The sequence below is a fragment of the Archocentrus centrarchus genome, chromosome 2 (genome assembly GCF_007364275.1).
Source record: "Archocentrus centrarchus isolate MPI-CPG fArcCen1 chromosome 2, fArcCen1, whole genome shotgun sequence".
NCBI classification, from domain to species: domain Eukaryota; kingdom Metazoa; phylum Chordata; class Actinopteri; order Cichliformes; family Cichlidae; genus Archocentrus; species Archocentrus centrarchus.
In genome coordinates this window covers 7,974,473-7,995,281 of record NC_044347.1, presented here as the reverse complement: position 1 = coordinate 7,995,281, position 20,809 = coordinate 7,974,473, and the positions used below count along the sequence as shown (strand labels likewise).

Here is a 20,809-nt window from a genome sequence, read left to right as displayed (position 1 = left end):
TGTAAGCGACTCGACACCTTTCTTCTGGCCAAAGCAGTTGGCTCTCCATCTGTGGCATAACAATCAATTGGGCTGTGATGCAGAGGCCTTCCGATGTGTTCCTCACACCACACTGTGCCGTCTTTTGCTGTCTCTGTCAGCCACTCATGTTTCTCCATGCAACCTCTCTTTTCTGGAGGTGGCGAAGTTTCTCATCTACAGGGTGACCATATGTTTGAGATTTGATTAGTGAAATGTTGAAATAATGTGCAATCGCAAAGATATTCGTCTCTTCCTAAAACACAACAAACGGCAAACGAAAACAGGAAATTTAGGAAATCTTACCAGAAGAATTTTCAGAGTCGGAATTTAGCACAAGGGTTATTTCATCTCCATCGGAGTCACAGGGGTTGACATGGTTGAGGATCATGTCCAAAGCTTGCTGTGTGCCGTAAACCTTTGGCATCTTTGCTTCTCAGTCAACAGAGTAGGTGAAATATGTGTTGTGACCTGGCTTTTTATACACCTGGCGACCCTGGGTCATCATTGGTCATCATTGGTAACCCATCCCCACCCCCACACCCATCCCACACACATTCCGATCTACTGGCCCCGTGTACATAACAAAAGGTGGCCTAATGAGATGTGAACTGCCATTTGGCAGCGCTTGGTAGAAAAAGGAGTAGTGTGAAAATGCTGGTAGTTCTATTTTGTATCGGCTAAACTATGTTTTTAACTCACACAGTATAACCGCATGGGTTTTATTTTGCTCATGAATGGATCTATACCAACTATTCATCAGTACAGACTATACCCAAAGAAATATGTTTCTCTCCACTAAACCCCAAAAGCTTTATAGGAATGAAAGGTCTATGAATTTACCGCTGTTTTAATTCCGCCAAACCATAAGGAGCTATGATTGAGTAAATTAGCCACGTATTTTCAGAGCCTACATTGGTGGTATGTGGAATGTGAAACTAAGTTAAATAAAAATAATGCAGTTGCATGCGGGTTGTAGGGTTCATACTTACTTCATACCTGATAGAGGAATACCAGGCTCATGTAGTTGAAGAAACAATTTTAAAACATTTAACAAGATACATTCACATGTATTTTGTTGTAATCCAACGGGTCTCTTGCAATTAGTTTGTAACCACAAATTTATTCTGTAGTGAACATGAATTTTTTTACCTGTGTAACAGTTTTTAATGATCAGATACACATGAACAGATGTGTTTAATGTCTCTCTGACAAGAAAAGGTGAAAAGAATCATTAGTTTGGACATTTTGTAGGTGGGGAACAAAAGATAAGTAAGCATAGAGAAGTCCTTTTCACACCTAGGTGTGAAAGCAGAGGTGTGAAAGCCGCATTACTATTACTACTGGTGCAGCCTTAAGCATGTGTCCTAAAGTGGGTGCGATGGGGTGAGGATTAAATATCAAAGGGTGACAACCTATGGATATTAATTTGGGGTGGAAGTCCCGTGGAGAGGATATAATTGCCCTGTTTTTTGTGGTTGAAGCAGCTTTTTTCTTTGTCTGCTCTGCTTCTCTTTTTTTGCTGGACTAACCGCTTAAGGCTGTACACTCCCGGGAGGCGCTTGCTTGCTTGCTTTTTGTAACACTTTAAAACAAATCCTGCTCGATTCCAGTGGATGGTTTCGATTTTTGTGGATTAAATTGATTCCAGTGGATTATTACAAAAAGTGGATATAATTGTGAAAAAGTTTGAGCCAGAGCCGGGCAGTGTTCATTTTGACAGCAAATTTTGATTTAGTTTTAGTCATAATTTAGTCATCTGAATAATTTTAGCTTTAGTCTAGTTTTAGTTGACGAATTATCATAAGAATATAATCGACTAAATCTACAGTCGATTTAGTTGACTAAAATATAAAAGGTGTAAAATGTAAATGCTTTTTCTTCCGTTCCCTTGAATTAGTTATTATACACACTTACATAAAATTAAACATTTATTAAAATTTATGGTATATTATTAATAATATTAACATTAGTGTTTCACCTGCTTCCCACACACCTGATCATTAACACCACCTTGCTGAGAGAATACGAGCGTTTTACAGCAGGACGCTCTGAAAGGTACTGAGCAGTGTTCAGGACTAAGATTAGGAAAGGCTAATCCACCGCGGTGTGGAGATTTTCTCTAAACACAAACGCTAAACTGGGAAAAACACTTTACCCTGCATGACATTAAAATGCTTACCTTTGCATGGAGATCTGGGTGACTGGTTTGCAGATGTCGTTTAAGATATGTCATGTTTTTACCCACAATAGTCGTCCCACATGGTTTACACGTTTTGTTTGTCATAATGTCAAAGGACAAATGTGTCCATACATCAGCTCTTCTCTTTCTCCCTGCTGACATTGTTTACATAACTTAGTTCTATCGGAAGTAAAGAAAAATCGCAGGCTAGTTTGGTCTTCTCGGGTTTAGAGCTTATTTCTGCAACTGCGCATTTGATTGGATGTTTTCCTAACTTGTCCCGCCCTCTCACAAAATTAAATAAGTTCAGATTGGATGTTGTCCCCGCCAAGCATTTTTGTCTTGTTTTCATTCGTTGACAAAAGTGTCAATTAATTTCGTTATCGTTTTTATCTTTTTAGATAGTTTTAATTTAGTTATCGTCTCGTTTCCGTCATGAAAAAAAGGGTCGTTGATGAAAATTATGATGAAAATATTTTGTCAACAAAATTAACACTGGAGCCAGGGCCACCCTGAGGATAAAAAGGTAAAAGGGGAACCCGGACCACGACTGACAGGACCACTACCCCAGTCTGCCAATCTAGTGGCGCCCCAGATCTACATGCAATATTGCAGAGGTGTGTCAACCAAGACAGCCCTACAACATCCAGAGAACTCAAGAACTCGGGGCCTCCACCCCAGGGGCTGTGCCACCGAGGAGTTATCTCACCCCCAGTGATGGGGGAGATGTCCCCCTCATTTCCAGACTCCACTAAGGCATATCAGTGGGATTAAGGAGGTTCTCACCAAACTATAGCCGCAGTTGAAGTCAGCGGTGCCCCACCTGCCCTATTAACCGTGTGAATAGAGCACCCACTTTTCTCTCCTGAGTCACCTGATGGTTTGCCAGACCTAGCACACCTAAATGTTTAGTGAGAGTACTGTGGGAATGCCTGGCAGAGGCCCCAGTTCACGAGATCTTCAACTCCCACCTCCAGCAGAACCTTGACAGCATTCTAAGGCAGGCTGAGGACACTGAGTCTGAATGGACCATGATCTGCACCTCCACTGTTGAGGCTGCTCTTCAGGTGGTTGGTGCCTGTCATGGTGGTAATCCCTGAACCAAATGAAGGTCACTTGAGCTGAAGGGAGCCATCAGGCTGAAGAAAGAGTCTTGTCAGGCTTGGTTAGCTTGTGGGACTCCGGAGGAAGATGATGGGTACCGGCAGTACAAGTGGAATGTGGCTTGGGCAGTGGCCCAAAGCAAGAACTTGGGTGTGGGAGGAGTTTGATGAGACCATGGAAGAAAGATTTTCGAACTGCCTATGTTGAAGTTTTAAAGAATAATGCTTTGGTTTGGGAATGCTGTGCCCACCATTTTAAATATTTATAGAAATCCTCTTACTGCTCTGCAGATGGTCAGCCAGCTTCTCCAGCTTCATTCTCCTGAGAAAGTGCACTGCAATCTTCACAAATGCCTCTCTGCTTTGCTTATGCTCTTCCTCTTCACCCTTCAACACATCCTCATCCTCCTGACTCTCTAAGCATTCTGGGTAATCTGGACTCAGAACCTTCTGGATCTTCTTCAGCTCATTCTTCACAAAAGTGATGATGTTGTCCTCCAGCAGCTGGAACAGAATACGATATGAACGACCCAATCAGACTGAATCAAAGAGCCAATCAGATTCATGTTACACTGGTCTACAAAATATGGAAATAATAGATAAAATGCAGGATGGAGATCACTGTGAACACAACAGATGTAACAGTAGTTGTTGTACATGTACAAACCATAAATATGGAGTCCAGCTGTGTTTGATGCTGCTGGGCAGACTGACCACTGGGAACCTCTGAGCTGTTCTGATCCACTCTGTGGAGGAACCATCAAGAATTAGCATCACATTATGTTTATGCTAATTTATTTATGCTTTTCTCTGTTCAGAGACAAACACAGGCAGTCCCAAAGTGCTTCCCAGTTAAAAAAAAAATAAAATAAAAAATAAATCAATGACCACAAATTTAATTTAAAACAAGGGTGTCAGTCTGTACCCACTCATCAGTCAAGTTCTTGTATTTCTCTATGTGTTTAGTCTTCTAATGGTGATTCAGACTGTAATTTTTAAACACAGCAACCTCCTCTCCATAAACTAAGGAAACAGATTTACCTCTGACTTAAAGTCTTACTAAAAATGCTACATGAAATAAAAAGTCTTTAACATAACCTGACATCCTTCTTTGCTATCAAACTCACATCTCTCTTAAAAGTCTGTCCCCTCTAAACTCTGAGCTGAGCTATGTGAAGGGAGCAGATACTTCCAGAGGTGCAGTAAATCTGATAAGTGTTGTTAATGACTTTGAAAACAAAAAACTCTTAATTCTGTGATGTGTTGAATTCAACTGTAACAGGTTTAAGTGATCTTTGATTTACACTTCGGCACTTTGTTCTCTCCTGCCTGGAAATTTATTTTAGTGTTAGATGGAAAGTTTGTTGCTCAGTGTCATGCCCGGGGAGGAAACGGGCGAGGAAGGGCAAACACGCAGGACACCAGAGGTAAACATCACTGAAAAGGGATTTATTTAAGCAGGGAAAAAACAAATACAAAAACCTTGGAAGGGAGACGGCAGGCAGACACGGGCAGACACAGGGAGCACAGGGAACACACGGGTACACAACATCACACGCAGGCACAATAACGTCAACAACGCGACAAGGAGCATGGGAAACACAAGACTTAAATACACAGAGGGGCTGATGAGGGAAGAGGAAACAGGTGGGCACACAGGTGATTATGATTACCCTAATGGGGGGAAAGCAAAACTGAAGACAAGGAACAGACGACCATCAAAGTAAAACAGGAAGCCAGAAGGGGGAGACAAAGACGCAGACGCAGACTAGACACCAGGAAAACATGTGGAACAAGATGACAACATAGAAACCGAGAAAATAACAGAAACACCAAGAAAACATAACACACTGGGCCACCGGCCCAGGACATGACACTCAGTTTCACCAAATAAAGATAAAAACAATAATAGAAACCTTCACAAAGACAAATATCTCCCCAGGACATTGAGCAGAGCTGAAGTGGCATCAAAAATTATTTGTTGTCCTCCAGCCAGGAACACTTGAGACCACCTAAAGGACTTACCTCACTGCACTGTTTGCAGCACAGCTCAAAGCAGCTGCAGTCCTACAGACACTCAGCCTCTTCACTACACAAACACCTCCTACAACATCCATTCTTTACACTCTGACTGCTGTGTTTGTGGAACAAACTCCAACACACACCGCTTCACATATGAACACAGAAATTTGTGTGAAAAAGAGCTGAGCTATAATAATAATAATAATAAAAATGCATTAGTCTTATATAGCGCTTTTCTAGACACTCAAAGATGCTTTACAATTTCATGCACTATTCATTCACACCTCAATCATACCTGGTGGTGGTAAGCTACTAATGTAGCCACAGCTGCCCTGGGGCAGTCTGACGGAGGCATGGCTGCCAATTTGCGCCTACGGCCCCTCCGACCACCACCAAATACACAACCACATTCACACTTAGGCAATGTGGGTAAAGTGTCTTGCCCAGAGACACAATGACAGCATACGCCCAGACAGAGACTCGAACCAGAAACCCTCCATTTGCAAGGTGAGCACCTGCCCACTCCGCCACTGCCACCCCAGAGCTGACATTAAACATGATGGAGAATTTATTCAGAAACACTGAGTCAGGAACAACATTTAGACAGACATTACCTCTCTGCAGCTTCTTTAAAATCTGTAGGCATGCACACTGACCGATTAGTCTTTAAGGACACTAAGCTGGGTTCAGGTCCAGCAGATTCTGGTTTCTGATGGAGCCTAAAAGAAAATCTGACAGTTTTATGAAGCAGGAAGGAAAAAAAATGAAAATACTAAATTACAGACAACATGCACCACATTATTCACAGAAATAATAAATGATCTAACAAACAAAAAAAAAATCAGCATAAGATAGAATGCCTTTTTGTAATTATACAGAATGTACAATGAGATTGGAGAATAATTCATTGTGCAAAAAATAACGAAGGAAAAAAGGGAAATTGCTTACTCTTTGTTAGATGAAAGTCCTTTTGTAAATTCAGCACCAAGACCCTTTGACTGGTCACTCTTTAAGGACACACAGCTGGGTTCAGGTTCAGGTTGGTTCCTGTGAATAATGATGCAGCAGTGATGTGAGTGCTGAGCTGTGACATGGAGAAGAGTCATGGACAGTTAGAGATGGTCATCTCACCTCTGAGCTTTGGTCTGGCTCTCATGTTCCCCACACAGAGTGGTTTTAGAGGGAGGGACTCCCTCCTCTCTGTCCTCACACTGATCCATGCTGCTGAATTCACATCAGCTCACACACACTTTCTACCTTCACCTGCAGAGGAAACACACATCATTCATGTGCACATCAACTGAAATCCTCCTTTCATCATGTGTGCAGCTGAATGCAGTCAGACAGCAGTGAGGCAGAGGAAGCTGCCAGCAGCAGATCTACTTCTACTATCAGTCCACTAAATGGAGCCATGAAGCTGCAGCCCAGCACACATACAATGCATTCAATGACACACACTGATTCGCCGTGACTGGAAGTTTCAGTCCATTAATATTCAGTCATTAGCGTCACAGTCATCATAGTCCCTGTCCCAAAGAAACCACACCCCAGCCCCAATGACTTCAGGCCCATAGTGCTCACCTCTATGGTGATGAAATGTTTTGAGAGACTCATCAAGACGTTCATCACCTCCTCACTGCCCACCACCCTCGACCCACTACAGTTCACATACCAGCCAGACAGATCCACAGATGACACCATAACCTTCCTCCTCCATAAGACCCTTTCACACATAGACACTGGTAAGGGGAACTATGTGAGAGTGCTGTTTGTAGATTACAGCTCAGCATTCAACACCATAGTTCCCTCCAGGCTGGTCTCTAAACTGTTGGACCTGGGCCTGGGCCCATCCCTGTGCAGGTGGGTTCACAGCTTCCTGACCAGCAGACCACAGGTGGTTGGAGTGGGTCACCTCACCCTCAACACCAGATCCTCCCAAGGCTGTGTGTTCAGCCCTCTGCTGTACTGATCTCCCTCAGTATAGACAGCCTAGAGGAGGGAGGTCTCCTGCCTGGAGAACTGGTGCCGGGAGAACCACCTTCTGCTTAACATCAGCAAAACAAAGGAACTGATCGTGGACTTCAGCAGGAAGGAGCAGAGGGACTACCGTCCACTTGTCATCAGTGGTGCTGAGGTGGAAAGAGTGGACATTTTCAAATACCCGGGAGACTTGTCCTGGACTCATCACATTAGCTTCACTGTGAAGAAGGCCAGACAGCATCTCTATCTCCTCAGGTGGCCAAGAGACTTCAAGCTCCCACTCAAGGTGCTCAGGAACTTTTACACCTGCACCAGCAAGAGCATCATGCCTGGAAGTATCACTAACTGGATGGGAACTGCACTAAGCAGGACTTCAGAGTCCTTAAAAAGGTGTTTTTTTCAGCTGAATGGACCATCAGAACCACCCTCCCCAACCAGTAGTGCAGGTCAAGGGCTATGAAGATCCTTAAACAGCCCAGCCATCCCGGACACTCTCTCTTCTCCCATCAGCCCGGCGTTACTGCTGCCTGAGGACTAAGACTGAAAGGTTGAAGAATAGTTTTTTTTTTTTTTTTGGCCTTTTCACAACAGCTTGTAGTGAAGATAGACAGAAATGGGGAAGACATGCGATAACTAGTGACCGGACTCAAACAAGCGCCGTCTGCACCGCCACGCAGTATAAACATGATCGCTTGCTCATGCTCTGAGCCACCCTGATGCCCTGAAGAAGAGTTTTTATCCACAAGCCATTTGTCTGCTCAACTCTGAGCTCTAAACTGGACTATTATTACTGTGAATGCTGCAAAGCATTCATTACTGTGAATGCTGCAAAGCATTCACAGTATTGTTCTTGTACTCCAAAAACCTTCGGTCGCTTAAAACTCAAGCAGCGTTTGGCCTACAGACACCATTCTGGTATCAAAATGTTCAGCCTGTTCTGGAGATTTGTGCTATTACTTTTCTTTTTTGTAACCTTTATACTTTTTAAGATATTGAACTTTTTATAATCTTCATTTTTTGCCATTCAAAATGAATGGGGAAGTTTCAAATCCTTTTCAAATCCTTTCAGGTTTTAAAAGCTAATAACTTCAGCATTCCTTCAGCTAGAAAAACCATTTAAGCTTTAAAATGAAGCCAAGCCTTTCAGCTATTCAGCTTTTACTTGGTGTTTCAAAATCTTTTACTGTTTAAGCACAGTGAGCGTTTAAGTTTAAGGAGTTTTTTCAGCCGTTTCAGAGTTTATAATGGTTGTGTATTGCGTTTGCTAGAGTGGGAGCCTGATTAGGGAGACTTCAAAACTTTCAGGTGGAAAATTTCTTTTTAAACTGCCACTGTGTCCACACTCTTTGCGCTACAGCCATCATTTTATGCTCAAAATGTAGAGCTGCTTCTCTACTTTCAAACAATGTGTCTCTAAACCCTGTCAAATGTACACTTTTTAAACTGTAAGAGTTCAAACAGAGGGAGTACCTTCCAACTCCTTCATTAACCTCCATAGTAATTTCAGAGAGATGATTTTCTCCAAAGCAGAAATGAGCACCTTTTTTAACCTGCTCCCACGGCCACACTTTTGAGCCCAGGAAAATAAAAATTACACCACTGTTTAGAGCAGGTCCTTGTGACGCTCACAGTTCAAAAATGATTTTGATAGGAGCTACGGTTTTTGACTTAGAAGCAGTTATTTGACAGGTGCGCTGAGGCAAATTTGACAGAATGCATGCATATCAGCAGCGCACCTGGCAGGTGTTTTCAATTGGCGCATTTACAAGCATTCAACTTGGCAGAGCTCTCCAATATGTATGCTTGCAAACCTCACTGCTTGTGTGACACTACTGTTGGCTCAGTGGTAGAAAAGGGGACCATCAATGCACAAGAAGCAGACAGAGCAGTTTCAAGTCCCACTTTACTCCAAACTTTAAAAATTTTCCATTGAGCATTCATTCACCAGCTTAAACTCTTTCAGCCAGATTTAAGCTCTTTGGAGCATTTCCTGGCATTTCAGCTAGAGACACCATTTAGGCTTTAAAGTAAAGCCAAGCCTTTCAGCTATTCAGCTGTTCAGCTGTTGAAGCTCATTCAGCAAATAAAGTTTCAGCTCTTTCAAGCATTTCTTAGCATTTCAGCTGCAATCTTTTAGCTTGCAGCATTCACAGTGCATTTTCTTCAGGAAATGCTTTTTCTAGTTTTTTTTTTTTTTTTTTAAGCCATGTCCCACGGGAGCTGAAGCAGACCCACACCCAGGACCATGTAAAGACAAAGGCAAGACACACATGCAGAGAGCATACCTCACCCACCCCAAATTTTCTATGTGCAAGACAGATATGACCCAATGTCATCCTCCATCCGGTTCAGCTCTATTTTGGTGTTAATTGCATTTCGCTGGCTTTATTTCTTACTCCACAAGAGTCCTTTGTTTTTTGAACTTATACTTTTCTGGATCATTAGAATCCTCCTTCAATCATAAATCTTTCAGTCTGTTTATACTTCACTCTGTATTTAATCATTAATTAATATTAATTTCTGGCTCTCTTTCACAGCATGTCTTTTCTCTCCCCTCAGCCCAACCATTCATGGCAGATGACCCCCCCTCCCTGAGCCTGGTTCTGCTGGAGGTTTCTTCCTGTTAAAAGGGAGTTTTTCCTTCTCACTGTCGCAAAATGTTTGCTCATATTGACTGTTGGGTTTTCTCCATAATTATTGTACGGTCTTTACCTTACAGTATAAAGTGACTATTTGTTGTGATTTGGTGCTATATGAATAAAATTGAACTGAAAATCAAATTGAATGGTCAAAGACAGATCTTGAAAATGCAAAAATAAAATAAAATCATCAATTTTTATATTTCATTATTTCTGTAGTTAAATACTACCATGGTTGTGGTTCATACACAATTAGCATATTCATGAGACACACATTGTGGAATTTAAGCTCTATCACAAAATCTGGCAGTTCATCAAGTATTAGAGAATACACTCTGAGGCCGTGGACGCTGCCTGATATGCAGTCTTTAAACGGTCTTAACAGATGGTAACTATTGGTTGGTCTCATGCACAGAGTCAGCATAACTTTCTGTTGGTGGACAGTCAAGAGTTTGTGATGCAGTAAAAATGCAAATCCAGAGGCAAAACACTTGGACGGACGCACGCACGCACGCACACACACACACACACACACACACACACACACAGAACAAGCAAATATAAAACATAGATGATTCTGAAAAAAAAACTCAAAGTGGTGCACATTTAATTGAAATCTAGAAGATGAGTTAATTATCGAAGACATAATTAACAGTTTCTTTTCGCTTCTAAAACGCACAGACAATATTTATTTGGTCAGTGTTGAGCATCATAAATTTCAATGTTTCTGAGGGTTTTCTTTCTTTTAGACTAGCTGACAATCCAAAGTTTGTCCTGAAATCAGAGCTGAACATCCAAACCTCACAGAGCAGAAACAAACAGTAAAGTTCCTAAAGACAAACTGTTAAAGGAGGAAACAAAGCAAACTTACAGTTTCTGCAAACAGAGCAGAAGAAGAAGAAGCTCCACTCCACACCTGGACAATAAACACTGACACACAGGTGAGCTGATTCCTGGAAGGAGGCGGGACTCCACCTGAAGCAGCACAGGTGGGAGGGGCTCAGCAGGAGCAGCAGTCTAGTATCAGTGTTTGTACTGAGCTCATCAGGGCTGGATAAACCAGTTTAACTGTAGAGAGGGGGGGTTGGTGCAGTGACTTGAATGTTACCTCCTGATCCTCCTGTGATTTAATCTGAAGACATATCAGTGGATGTTAAAGTAAATCTTTTTCTGTTTTTTATCAGCTGAGTGTGAAATTTGGATTAATTTGATAATAAAAACATGCTGATGATATCATGAAGAAGGTCAAAGTGACACTGAATGTAAAAATGTGTGTTTGGTGTTTGTGTTGTGACTGATGGTTTTTGACTCTCCTCCTTTGAACACTTCAGTTTCTTTTCCTGCTCAAACATCAAAACAGGAAATATGAACAATAAATGTGATGAACAAAGGTGTATTTTATTGTTGTTAAAATGTGTGGTACTCCTGCAAGTTGTGGAGCAAGGTGTGGCTCATCAGCAGCTGGGTATAAAGGGGATTTGTCTTTTGATGGTTGGGGCTCTTCTCTCTTTTGTACTTGGTTGGGTTGCTGGAAAGGTCACACCTGCTTCACAGGGCAATGGAGTTAATTGTCTAAATTGAGCTTGAGAAATAAAATGGAAAATGGGGTATAAAAACAAAGTCTGCCTCCCATTATTTAAAGCCTTGCCGCTCAGGGTCATCTTGGCGTTACACCAGGTAAAAGCTGCCATGAAACCTTCTTCTAACTCTGTCACAGCTCGACTCTGTGCCAAAGGAGGAGAGCACACAGTTTGGAGATGATGCTCAGTGTTTGAATGAAGCCAATAAACCATACAGTCATATATGTGTGTCATCAAATGAGTGTGTCTGCAGAGTCTGAGTGTATGAATGGGACTAAACACTAAAAACAACAAGTAGCTGAGTGGAAGAGGCCGGGGGAAGAGGGAGGGAGAGGATTTTTGAGGGCTGTGTCAGTATTCCCAAACATCCTGAGAATCCTCTCAGAGCTCCGAATCAGCCAAAAACTAAAGGTCAACTGAAAGTTTGACCTCAGTGAGGAGGTGTGCTTCAGCTTTTTGCAGCGTGTGACATCATCACACTTTAGAAAGGTGTGATTGGCTGAACCAATCAAACTTTCTTGATGATAATGAACAGAATGGACACTGAAAACAGAGACATGTACAGTTTGACACTCTCAACATTTCACTGGTTAATATTAGAAAAGCTCTACATGGATGTGAGTACTTTGCATCACATTTGTAGCAACAATCACAATTTCAGCATCAGAGGTTTGGAGCTGAATTCTGTTTAGGAGCAGAAATGCTTTGAAGCCTAAATGTGTGTTTGTGTGTTTACACAGACCAACATCACTTTATATTAATGCTGTTTGTGTGACTTTCTGTCTTTGATTGTGTTGAGTTTTCTGAATACAGTCAGAGTTTCATTAACGTTGCTGGGAAACAACCTCCTCATTTTTTTCAGTGTGTTTGTGCTGCAGTTTGTTTAAACTTGCAGTTTCTCTCTGTGACCACCTGAGGGCAGTGAGGGAGCAAACTTACAAATTCAGCACAAGATCAAATTATTATTTCCGAGCTGTGTGTGATATTTACCCCAAAATAAATCCACGTTTAACAGTGTGAATGTTTACCATCAGGGTCACAGGAAGTAAATGAAGGATGTTCCACATATTTAATGAGAGCCAGTCATGAAGATCAGAGTGTAGTTCACCTTTTGACCAACAGAGAGCAACAAACCATCAACTTAAAGTCAAACTGCTTCCCAGTTAAAGGAGATGTTAGTTTGATTGGAGCTTCAGTGAACCTTCATCATATTTAGAGCACAGAGATTTTCTCTGCTGATCAAACAGGAGGTCTCACTGTGATGTGCTTTTTACTCACATTCAGTTTTTTATCTGGACTCTGAACAGACTCACAATGAAAGCAGAAATCTGGAGTCAGGAACACAAACTAATGATCCTGCTGCTGTTTTCCTGCTGCATTACTGACTGAAACTGTCTCATTCACATTTAGTAAATACTCCTTTAGTTTCATACTGTTCAGACTCTCTGCTGCAGGAACACATTTTACAGCTGTATCTGACTAACATCACAGAAGGAAGACGCACACTTTCACTATTTTCTCTTTCACTGAGTCTCGTGTGTGTGAGCTGCAGGAATTAAAGCAGCAGCAGGTGCTGCCAGTTAGAGGTGAACTATTGTCTGACTATGATGGAGCAGCAGATATATAGAATATGGAGGTGAACTGTGCTGATTTGATTTTGATCATTGAGGTCAAAGAGCACATCTATATTTGCTGATTAAAGACATGAAAGAAGTGGAAAACATAGATGCCGATGTTTGATGCAGAGATAAAATGTGCTGGGATGATGCTGAGTGTCGTCCACTCGTCCATCCGTCTGTGTGATGGTGAACTGGTGATTCCTCAGCTGAGCCAGTGACAGGAAGAAGCTTCCAGCAGCTCATTGCTTCCATGTTAGTGTGTGAATCATCAGCCTCATATAGAACTTTATTTCTTCTCCATCACGAACTCTTCTTAAGGAAGAACTGATTTTGATTTCTCTGTGAGTGCAGAGGTTACCTGTGATCTCTACTAACTGCTGCATTCTTTCATTCTGACAGATATATCATGCAGAGGGAAAGAGCTTTAGAAAGAAATGATATACATACGGTATATCTCTGCACAACAACAGCTTCACTACATTAAATGTTGAAGAAACATCTGGATAAACTGTGAGCTCATCACACACTCATTACGCTCTCTTGATGCTCACATTTACAACAAGGCAAACCCAACACGACCTTTCCTGCACGACCACTAGAGGGCGCTTCATGTTGAAACGTAGGTGTTTGTGGTAAGAAGCTGCTGTACAAACGACCTATGAGGTGGTTTAGGGCGTTTTCTCCCCTGCAGTTCGTTCACTCTGCTCTGAATCAGCTGATGAGTTTGTAAACTTGTAGCTTTTTCCTGTGGTTTGGTTTCTTTCCACTCAGAAAAAACTCCAAGCCAACTCCAAGTGAACCAATCTCACATCTGCAGAAGCGAACCGCACCAAGGGGGAACCGAACCAGAGTCAGACTGAAACGGACTAAAGAGCGCAGGTGTGAAAAGAGCCTTAAATGAGGAGAGTCTCACACAGGAGGATGAACTGCTGCTTGGCTCAGTGTGTGTTTGATTCCCGCTGGAAGAAAGATGTTTAACAGAGACACAGACACAGAGATAAACAGGCTCTGACTCCGTGACACATTCAGACAAACACTGAGAGAAGAAATGATGTGAATCATAACCAGTGGATATTAATACTAACAGTCATTTCTATAATGTTGTGTAGCGGGGAATTCTTAGTGGAAACTGCTCCTCTCCTGAGTGCTGCTTGTGAATGCAGCATGAACCCTGAGTCCTCCTCTAGCTCTCTAATCAGAGCTGATTATAGGGCTCACCTGGAGTCCATGGTTCAGGCTCTCCTGGCTTTTTGCTCTGATCTTGGTTGCAGATGGCAGTGATGCTCACAGGTATGTGGGAAATGGATTCAGTGTGTTTAGATGAGCTGTTAGAGCACATTTAGTGCTTTCTTTTCTCTTCTAGTCTGATCCTGCTGTTTGTGGAGCGCATTCATTTCCTTTGGTGCTTGTTTGGCTGCCCAGTGCCTGATGGTGGTGAGCAGGATCACAGCATTAAGTGTGTAGTGTGGGATTATAGTAGGGTGGAGCTGGACTGTTCCAGAGAAACTATCAGGATCACTGCCCTCCAGTGGTCACTGTCAGTAACTACAAATCTGCACATCCAATAATCCTGACATTATGACACATTTCCTGCAGTGTTTCAGCACTAATGTTCATCAGTGTGATAATGATAAATAACAGAAGCTCTTCTGTCAGCTTTATAGAACAAAGCAGATATTTAATCATTTGGATCAATAAATGAATGATTTACAGACTTTTGTCTTTTCATTGGAGTCTGAACCACAGAAAAATCAATGTTGTCAAATAATGAAATTTCTATCTAGTTTCTAAAGGATCATTTAATTGTCCAAATGCCACCACAGACAAGTTAAAGTCTAGTTGTGATTTCATCATTCTAACAGCAGTAAAATAAATGTCAGGATGAACTCTGGCTGCTCACCAAACTTGTGTTCATTGGACAATAATGTGTGAACGTCTCTGAGCAGTTTGTAAATTGATGTTTTGGGTCAGTGCAGCTCAGTGATTCCTCTCTGATATCACAGTTTGTCTCATCTGCAGCAAACTAACTGCAGCTGACATGAACTGAATCATCTGAGCTGAACTGAGCTTCAGAGAAACACATCATCCTGATATTCACTGTGAAGCTTTGAGTGGAAAAAGACAGAAAAACAACATGTGGATCCTGGAATAATGGCAGCTTCCATCTTTAATGGACTGAAGAGGAAGAAGTTTACAAGGAATCATGTTCACTTACCACCAACATTAAAGAAAATAGGGTTTGGTTCCAATAATATATAGAACACAGTTTAGTTTAGCCTTGCACAGCCTGTTTAATTCTCCTTAAATGGAGCCACATTTGTAAGGACATGGATGGGTTGAGCAGCAGAGTTGAGTATGTTGGTTTTGCCAAATCTTGTCCGTCAAAAAGCTTATTCTGTGTTCAATAAAACCATATTGGTTGACTTGCAGCAAATGCTGGTTGAAGAACTGGATGCTATCACAGACAAGTGAGTGACCAGAATGAAGAGGGGGGTACCAGGTTTTTTTACTTTGTTAAGTTTTGAATGGTTTAAAGGCCTTTACACACTGGACGCCTAAATTTCGTGCAAATATTTCATGCATTAAAAATATTTTTCGCCTGTTCTTAATGCAGCGGTTCACACCAACCGCGTCATTTCACAGCACAAATTTGCAGAATTTATTTTTTTTGGATCCAGCTCAAGTTTTGACTTTCGCACGCGAACAATCAGAGCCCTGCATTTAGCAACATGTGAGCTAATTGCTCAAAATGTACTGAATATACAGTGATGTGGGAACAATAAACTCAAACTATTTTATCTCAGACACACAGCTACATCCTGGTCTGGGTCAGTCAGCTCTCAGAAATTATTCTCTGCCTCCTCACATGTGATCCCAACTCAACAAGAGCTCAAACAGCCAATGATATCTTGAAATATGCCGTGGCGGTGATGCAGCTTCAACTCCGGGATCAAACCATAAAACTCTCACTGCTGCTGCTTTCTTATGACTTGGATGAACCCAGAATCTGTTTCTTCCTTCTTTCTTTTTTTTAGAAACAGCACAACCTCATTACATCATCATTTGATGTCAAACACATCAAACATCCAGTGTGTATGTAAATTACTTGACAAGTTCACATCCGAAAGATTTTGAATTTCATGTCATTTTTACGCAACACATCCGGTGTGAAAAGGCCTTAAAGCATCAACTGATTGAATCCATGAATCTGAAAACGTGTTTTTGAGTGAAAGAGACAGACATGTACAGACTGAACTATCTGTTCAACAGTCAGAGTTTCTCTGACAGGAGGACACTCTTTACACTAAACTCAGCACAGAGACACTGAGGAACCAGGAAACCAGACTGTAAATCCAGGATAAAGAGGTTCAGTGAATGTGGTGTTGAAGGTGTGGAGGTGGATCAGAGTGTCAGAGGAGACTCTGTAGAAGGACAGAGTGCGAGCAGGACAGTCCACATACACTGCTACTCTGTTAGAGACAGAGGAGGAGGAGGAGATGTGCATTTTTCTCTTATTGTGACAAACAGCGTAACCTTTAGCATCAGAGCAGAACAGACACCAGGACTGATCATTCCTTCCAAACACACAGTCATAACCGTTTCCTTTTCTGATTCTTCTGTAACTGAGTGATATATGAGCTTCTCCTCTGCACTCAACTTCCCAGTAACAGCGACCAGTCAGACCATCTCTACACAGCAGCTGAGGAAGGACATCAAATCTGTCTTGATGATCAGGATATGACTGAACCTCACACACATGTCACCTTCCTGTTGTTGTCAGACAGTTGTAGTTTTGTGTTCACTGTGTTTGTGTCGATTGTGAGTTGACAGGAGTCTGATGGAGAGAACAAACACAATCCAGCTGCAGTTATTGATCCATCATCTGTTCATTGATTGACACTTTGATGATGACTCCTGACATCAGAGATGTGAATGAGTGATGTGACAGTTTGAAGATGGTTGAATGTGTGCTGCTTTGTTTTCATCAATCACATTAAAAACACACTTACACTTCCTCAGACCTGGGATCAGCCATCGGACTCCAGCAGGCTCCACCCTGAAAGGAGGAGGGGGGTCAGAGCAGCACAGTCTCTGTCAGCATGCACACATGGACATTACATCGCTTTCAGACACACACTGTTAGACACTGATAAAGGAACAGTCCAACGTTTTCACATGCTCTTCAAACCATTTGTAGGTCAAATAGGTGAAAATGTAAACTGATCCTGGATCTGTCAGGTTTTTCAAGCAGTTGTTGGGTTGATTGTCACAGCAATAAATCCATACAGTCAAAGTATGGCTGCACTGTTAATGATCAGTGCACTGATGCTCTGTATGGTTTTTATCACTCAGAGTAATTAGATGTGAAGGCCAGGATCAGTGACCTCCTCATTTCCATATTAGTGTTGGACAGATGAGACTAATATACATCTCACTTCTTCTGGGACTGGCATCAGCCACTGCTATAGGTGAAGACATATGTAATTGGAAGTAGATGTTATGAACATGTGCAACAGAAAAACAGCATGTTCAATGCTATATAAACGGGTGCCTTTTGTGCATCGGGGAAAAGACAAGTGGCCGTCTGTCCCAAACACAGCTGGGAGTGTTCAGCAGAGAGTTTCTTCAATACATCTGTACGGCATCAATCTCAAGACAACAGTATAAAATGCTTTGAGGGCACAAGCAGAGTAGAAAAGTGCCATCTAAGAACTCGTCCATTTACAAAGTCCATTATTCCCTCCGTGCTTCATGTCTCATTGTTGTTTTCCCCAGCTGTATCTACTTCCCTGATTGCCCTTGTGTGTATTTATGGCCCCATTTACACGATGCCGTTTCCACTGGAAACGGTGTCATTTTGATGCGTTTCAGCCTTCCGTTTAAATGATAGCGTTTCAGAAACGATCTGTGTGTACACGATGACAAGTGAAACAATGAAAACAATGTAGTTCCCATGCCAGGCCACAAGTTGCCGTTGGTTTTCTCTTTGCAAAGTTTGTTTACGCAAGACGCGCATGAGTGGAGTGAAGCGCGGCAAAGTAGGCACAGTAGGAAGAGCGGCAAATTGTTCATTACTTACAAAACGGCCAATGTGAGAGGTTTTGTGTGGACTGACGATGAGGTTGGATCGCTGCTGCACACAGCGCTGAATTACAAAACGGTAAAAACACAAGAAGCACTCGTGAATCAGCAAGTACTGTTTATCAATTTGCGAATGCGCGGAAAACTGGCCGTCGCAACCATAGTGCGCATGTGCGAGTCACTCGTATTCAAATCACCCCGGTTTCAAGCGTTTACACGAGAACGCAAACGCTCCACTCTGGACCCCGTTTCTGAAACACAGTTTTCACTGTGTTGTCGTGTAAACGGAAGGCGGAAACGCATCAAAAGACAGGGCCAGAGTGAAGTACAGCTTCCTCCTCTATCAGACACTGTCTGTGACTGCAACAGGCCTCTCCATACCTGAGAGTTTCCAGTCTCAGCTGCTCCAGCAGCTTCACTCCTGCCTCTCCTGGATGGTTGTAGCTCAGGTCCAGCTCTCTCAGATGGGAGGGGTTGGAGCTCAAAGCTGAGACCAGAGACTTACAACCTTCTTCTGTGATCAGGCAGCCTGACAGCCTGCAGACACCACACAATACATGACTAATGCAAACCAGATCTTAAATCATCATCATTAAGTCACCATTAACACTTTAAGAATCCTCACCTGAATGTTTCCAATTTACAATGGTGACTCTTAATTCCAGAAGACAATGCCTTCACTCTTGAATCTTTCAGGTCGTTGTTACTCAGGTCCAGCTCTCTCAGACTAGAGGACTTGGAGGACAGAGCTTCACAGCTTCTCTCTGAGAGGTTACAGCTACTCAACCTGATGAAACATTAATAAAACAATATGGTATTAGTTTTTAAATTTTTTCTTCTTTTTTTGACAAAAGATCTTGATGATAACGTACAGAGCCTTGTTGAAGGCTTTGACCACTGGCAGCAGCCTCAGCAGAGCCTCCTCTGAAGCAGAGTATTTCTTCAGGTCAAACACATCCAGATCTTCTTCTGATGACAGTAAGATGAAGACCAGAGCTGACCACTGAGCAGGAGACAGTTTATCTGTGAAGAGACGTCCTGAACTCAGGGACTGTTGGATCTCCTCCACTAGAGAACGATCATTCAGTTCATTTAGACAGTGGAACAGGTTGATGCTTTTCTCTGCAGACAGATTCTCATTGAGCTTCTTCTTGATGTACTGGACTGTTTCCTGATTGGTCTGTGAGCTACTTCCTGTCTGTGTCAGAAGACCTCGTAGGAGAGTCTGATTGGTCTGCAGTGAAAGACCCAGGAGGAAACGGAGGAACAAGTCCAGGTGTCCATTTGGACTCTGTAAGGCCTTGTTCACAGCACTCTGGTAGAGGTGTTGCTCTGTCTGGGACGTTGTTTGTTGTTCTTCCAGCAGATTGACTCCAGAGTTGATGAAGGTCAGATGGACATGAAGAGCAGCCAGAAACTCCTGAACACTCAGATGGATGAAGCAGAACACCTTGTCCTGGTACAGCCCTCTCTCCTCTTTAAAGATCTGTGTGAACACTCCTGAGTACACTGAGGCTGCTCTGATATCGATGCCACACTCTGTCAGGTCTGATTCATAGAAGATCAGGTTTCCTTTCTGCAGCTGATCAAAAGCCAGTTTTCCCAGAGACTCAATCATCTTCCTGCTCTCTAGACTCCAGTGTGGATCTGTCTCAGCTCCTCCATCATACTTGACCTTCTTCACTTTGGCCTGAACAACCAGGAAGTGGATGTACATCTCAGTCAGGGTCTTGGGCAGCTCTCCTCTCTTTCTGGGTTTCAGTAGATCCTCCTGAACTGTAGCAGTGATCCAGCAGAAGACTGGGATGTGGCACATGATGTGGAGGCTTCGTGATGTCTTGATGTGGGCAAAAATTTTGCTAGCCAGCCTCTTGTCTCTGAATCTCTTCCTGAAGTACTCCTCCTTCTGTGGGTCAGTGAACCCTCTGACCTCTGTCACCATGTCAACACACTGAGCAGGGATCTCATTGGCTGCTGCAGGTCGTGTTGTTATCCAGAGGCGAGCAGAGGGAAGCAGGTTCCCCCTGATGAGGTTTGTCAGCAGCACATCCACTGAGGTGGACTCTGTAACATCAGCCAGGATCTCAGTGTTGTGGAAGTCCAGAGGAAGTCGACACTCATCCAGACCATCAAAGATGAACACAACCTGGAAGTCTTCAAAGCTGCAGATTCCTGCTTCTTTGGTTTCAGTAAAGAAGTGATGAACAAGTTCCACCAAGCTGAACTTTTTCTCTTTCAGCACATTCAGCTCTCTGAAAGTGAATGGAAACATGAACTGAATGTCCTGGTTGGCTTTGTCTTCAGCCCAGTCCAGAGTGAACTTCTGGGTTAAGACTGTTTTCCCAATGCCAGCCACTCCCTTTGTCAGCACTGTTCTGATTGGTTCATCTCTTCCAGGTGAGCCTTTAAAGATGTCTTCTTGTCTGATTGTTGTTTCTGGTTTCCTGGATGCTGTTTCAATCTGTCTGACCTCATGTTCATCATTGACCTCTGCAGCCCCTCCCTCTGTGATGTAGAGCTCTGTGTAGATCTGATTCAGAAGGGTTGGGTTTCCTGCTTTAGCGATCCCCTCAAACACACACTG

The 20,809-nt window shown here is 42.6% G+C and overlaps 1 protein-coding gene across 1 annotated transcript in view; it reads right to left on the bottom strand.

The window, feature by feature from the left end:
• Positions 1–6,545, bottom strand: part of LOC115796205 (NLR family CARD domain-containing protein 3-like) — a 72,290-nt gene extending 65,745 nt beyond the window's left edge. Inside the window, exons 1-4 of the mRNA XM_030752500.1 lie at positions 6,457–6,545; positions 6,274–6,372; positions 3,971–4,049; positions 3,585–3,807 (exon numbers count right to left, since the gene is read on the bottom strand). Of these exons, the coding sequence (XP_030608360.1) occupies positions 3,585–3,807; positions 3,971–4,049; positions 6,274–6,372; positions 6,457–6,545 (490 nt within the window). The remainder of the gene's footprint in view (positions 1–3,584; positions 3,808–3,970; positions 4,050–6,273; positions 6,373–6,456) is intronic.
• Between the last annotated feature and the right edge of the window lie 14,264 nt (positions 6,546–20,809).